General features: G+C 51.3%; 1 protein-coding gene across 1 annotated transcript in view; it reads right to left on the bottom strand.

Moving 5' to 3' along the window:
* LOC103803517 (voltage-dependent R-type calcium channel subunit alpha-1E) overlaps positions 1–4,375 on the bottom strand; it is a gene marked incomplete at both ends in the record, with an annotated part of 78,717 nt that overhangs the window by 12,026 nt on the left and 62,316 nt on the right. The window contains 6 exons of the mRNA XM_009076078.1: positions 98–263; positions 421–512; positions 2,502–2,567; positions 2,747–2,872; positions 2,958–3,041; positions 3,989–4,099. Of these exons, the coding sequence (XP_009074326.1) occupies positions 98–263; positions 421–512; positions 2,502–2,567; positions 2,747–2,872; positions 2,958–3,041; positions 3,989–4,099 (645 nt within the window). The remainder of the gene's footprint in view (positions 1–97; positions 264–420; positions 513–2,501; positions 2,568–2,746; positions 2,873–2,957; positions 3,042–3,988; positions 4,100–4,375) is intronic.

Genomic DNA, 4,375 nt, shown 5'->3' with positions numbered 1-4,375 from the left:
AGAGAAGAAAGTGATCATGGGAAGATAATAGAAGATGACCCTATGGCTAGAGTGCTGATGAGGGAGATTTCCAGGGCTCTCAGGGGAAGGAACTCACCAGAAAAGAACAGAAGAAGATGAAGGAAACGAAGTAAACGTAGGCCAGGTCGGTGCCGCAGCGCTCGTTCTCATTCTGCCCAGACGTTGCTGTCGTGTCTGGCTCACAGCCTTTGCCCTCCAGGCAGGACAGCATGATCTCCTGCCATGCCTCTCCCGTGGCACTCCTGCACCCAACACAGCCGTGCTCAGCAGCTCGTGGTGGCACAGGATGGAGTTGAGGCAGGATGCCCACAGGAGAAACCTCACAAGAAGCTGTGCAAGCCCCTGCCCAAATTAAATACATCTCTGACATGATGAGGAGCATTTTCTATGGCTGCTTACCTGAAGAGGAGCATGAGGGAGCCCAGGAAGCTGCGGAAGTTGTTGTGCCGGTTAATGTGGCTTTCCTCATCTAGTTTGATATTGCCAAAAACCTACAGGAGAAAGAAAAAGGGCTCAGCTCTTCCAGCAAGAACTCATCAGCCAGGGAAGTGGCGGCACATTCACATTCCCATCCCTGAAAACATTAAAGGTTAGTTAGTACAGCACTCTGACAACCTGACCTAGTTGAACATGTCCCTGCCCATGGCAGGGGGCTTGGACTAGATGACCTTTAAAGCCCCTTCCAACCCAAATCATTCTCTGATTCTACAAAAAGTACCCCAGCAAACACAGGCTGGTGCACAACCAGCATGCCAAGGAGCCAGCACCAAGCAGCCATCAGGGAAGGAGACTCTCCTCTCCTTGGCAGGGATTTGCGGTGGGTGGCAAAGGCTGTGAGAGGCTGAGCTACCATAGAAACAGGAGCACAGAGGACCTGGGATCAACTGAGTCCAAGTGCTCCATATCCATCCCTCTGCTGAGTTACATGTAGCATCTGAGCACTGCATGGCACTCAGTGATCCCAAGTACATTGGAGGTGCAGGGACGAAGTTCCAGCACCAAAGCTGAGTGCTGAGTCATGTTCCTGGAAACTCCTAGGAGCTTTTACCTTGGTGGAAAAAAGGTATATGATGCTGGGGTCAGGCACAGCAATACAAACAGGGTGGAGAATGGCTCAGGGAAGGAGGACAGACTGACTGCTAACCCACCATGGACAGCCAGACACCTAGGACTATCATCTCCAGGGCCAAGAGAGGCAACAAAGCCCAAAACATGGACAATATCCTCACAACAACCCACAGTCAAGGCCATGGAAAGACATAACGAACATTCATAAAGTGCCTCAAATCGGAAAAATGTGCTGTTATTACTGTTAAATATTTATTCCCCTTTCCCTGAACCTAAAAATACACTAACTGCAGAGTATTTTTTCCCTGTACAGGTTTTTTGGAATGTGTAATTGTAGAATATTTTCTGCCTCCAGCTATTTTGCTCAAATAACGCCCACAGACTTTACTGCTTGGGGATTTGTTCACAATGGTGTTAAAAAAAAAATAAAAAAATAAATCAAATACTACCACACAGCAGGCAGGGGGGCTGAGTCAGATGGCGGCTGTTTAGTACTGAGAACACCTGGAGCTGGTGCAGAGATGTGTAGGACAGAGCAGCAAAAACCAGCCATGGGGTGGAAGAGAGGGGGTGGAAGATCCTAAACACACCAGCACTGCCAAGCAGCATAAGTGGGGAGCCACTGCACTGCCCGGGCAGGCAGATTTTGGGGGGAGTGGGGTGGGTACTGCAGCAACTTGCTCGTCAGGCAGCTCCACATCCCAAGTATTCGTCGTGGAAGGTGCTTTGTCAGATCTTCAGCGTGGGATTTAGTCACCGCAGAAGTGAGCCAGCCCCGCGGCACGTGCGGAGCGGAGGGTTTTGGCTCACGTGCTTCTTATTTACCAGCTGAAGCCTGCAAAGCTGACATCTCCCCCTGCTCTGCAGACCTCCCACCAGCCAGAGGGTCACTGCAGGGCCCTAAGCATGAGTGCTCAAGCAGATCATCAGTGTCATGGCTACAACATGAACCCTCTGTGGAGGGAACAAGGTGGATTGTGTGGATCACCACCATGATCCAGCCATTCAGATGGGAAAGACAGAAGGCTGCTCACTGGGTCCCTCAGGCATGAAATCAGTCCCTGGGGGATTTCTGGTTGGAGATAGGATGTAACTTTTAAACAAAGAGGTGATGATTTGCAAGCAGCCACCACACAGGATGCCCAGCTGAGTCCTCAAGGCTACATCTCCAAAGGTACAAGCTAGGAAAGCAGCTGTGGAGCTTGACTGAACAAGACCCTGGGATTTTCCCCAGAGTACGTGGCTCTGCAGCTCCCAAACAAGCTGTTCCACCCTCGGGACCTTCCTGGACACCATGACTGCAGGAAGCAATGACAGGCAGGCACAAGGCTTGCTGCTGTGTATAATGTTGAGGACATGCTGGCACAGCTTGTCCATGCCAGAGGGATGCACATGGAGATGTCTGTGCTCACCTGCATCCCAATGATGGCGTAGATGAAGAAAAGCATGGCGATCAGGAGGCAGACGTAGGGGAGTGCCTGTAAGAGAAGCAGATGAGTCATATTCTTTATCACAGGTCCAGCTCCAAAGTACAAAAAGCACAGTGGGCAGGTAAGCTGTGCCGATCCATCTCTCCAACAAGACTATGGGAACAGCCTGCATTTGGGAGCAGCACATCAGTGTGGCCTGGGAGGAGATTAGGGCACATGAGACTTGCCTTGAACGACTGCACGAATGTCCAGAGCAGGATGCGGATGGTGTAACCCTGGCGGAGCAGCTTGATGAGCCGAGCAGCTCGGAAAAGCTTCAGGAAGCTCATGTTGAAGCTGCTGGTGTTCACCAGCTGTGAGGAAATGAGAGGGTCAGAAGGAAGTGGGAGCTCCTCACCCCACTGCAGTATGCCCCACTGTTCCCAGCCCCTGCTTCACCTTGGTGTCTGTCAGGATGATCTCTGTAATGCTGCCAATGACAGTGATGAAGTCAAAGATGTTCCAAGTGTCCCGGAAATAATTCTACAAAATGAAGAAAAGAGGCAACATTGATTTGAGCCCAGCAATGGCAGGTCTGATGGGTGCTGGGCCATGGGCCAAAGCTGCTCATGGACAATGGTGGAGACCTGGCAGCCTATTTGTATGCAGCCACGGTCCAGTATACCATCCTGTGTCTGAGACAGTGGCAGACCTGAGCATGTTTGCAGCAAGAAGCTTCTCCTAGGAGATGATTCATGCATCAAACAGGCCACCCTGGAAAATGGGAGTGGGGGAAGCAGCCACAGACAGCTCAGGTCAGGCTGCAGCAGCTCATTGTGCTGGTCCTCACAGTCAGGAGGCTGTTTTACCCTCCTCTTCATAGGCACCTGGACCCATCTCAGCCCCTGTTATTTGTTCAGCAGCCGGTGACCATGACTGGTGCTACTGGTAGCAAGGAGGGTGGCTAGAAACCATCCTGCTAGAGGACCTCATCTCCCATAAGCAGCAAAGAATAGCTGAAGAAAAAGCAATCAGTGGCTTCAAATCCTAAATGAGCAGCTGGGCACTTGAGGACTGTGAATCAGGCAGGGAAGTCTCACTGCTGCTCAGGTCTGATCTAACTGATACAGCCCAAGGACAGCAGTGCACCAGCACCTCCTGACTCCTGGGGACAAGGGACCACAGCCACCAGCATGTACAGCAGTAGTTGGCTTTAACAGAGCAGCAGCACAGCACATACATGGTCCAGGCATCAGAGTACAGTAGAAACAAGGCAAGAAGTAAATCAGTGGTGTGGCTTTCCCCAGCAGCATCCAGCAGTGGGAAGGGTAATGAGAACCAAAGGAGCGATTCCAGCCTAAAAGCAGCTCTCAGGCCAGGATCCAAAATAGGTAGCAACAACCTCACATTATTAACACCTTCATTCTGTGATCTGTGTGCTGCCAAAGTCCAAATTAACAACCTCATAAAGAACAGGAGCAGCCACTCACCAGGAAGCCAAAAGCGATGATCTTGAGGACGCACTCCAAGGAGAACACCATGGTGAATGCAATGTTCAGGTACTTCAGGGCCAGCTCATAGGTGTATGGAGCAGAGTAGTACTGATGGAAACAGAGAGACATTGCTGGCCAGGAGGTGGCCTGCCACCCTCTTGGCTGATGACTGTGCCAGCACAGACCTGCCATGGTCCATGCTTGTTGCCTTGGCTGCCTCAAGATTTCCTGCCTTTCTCCACCCCTGTCCCAGGACAGACTTGTGGTGGTTCATGTTCCTTAGGGTGCCTCAACAGCATTTCCTGGCTGTCTCAACAGCATTTCCTCTTTCCCCTCTCTACCCCTATCCCAGGACAGCTGTGACTCCCTCTAAGAAGGAGACAG

Source organism: Acanthisitta chloris, unplaced genomic scaffold, assembly GCF_000695815.1.
Source record: "Acanthisitta chloris isolate BGI_N310 unplaced genomic scaffold, ASM69581v1 scaffold4216, whole genome shotgun sequence".
Lineage (NCBI taxonomy): Eukaryota > Metazoa > Chordata > Aves > Passeriformes > Acanthisittidae > Acanthisitta > Acanthisitta chloris.
Note: the sequence above shows the minus strand (reverse complement) of the source record. Positions and strands in the feature narration are given on the sequence as shown.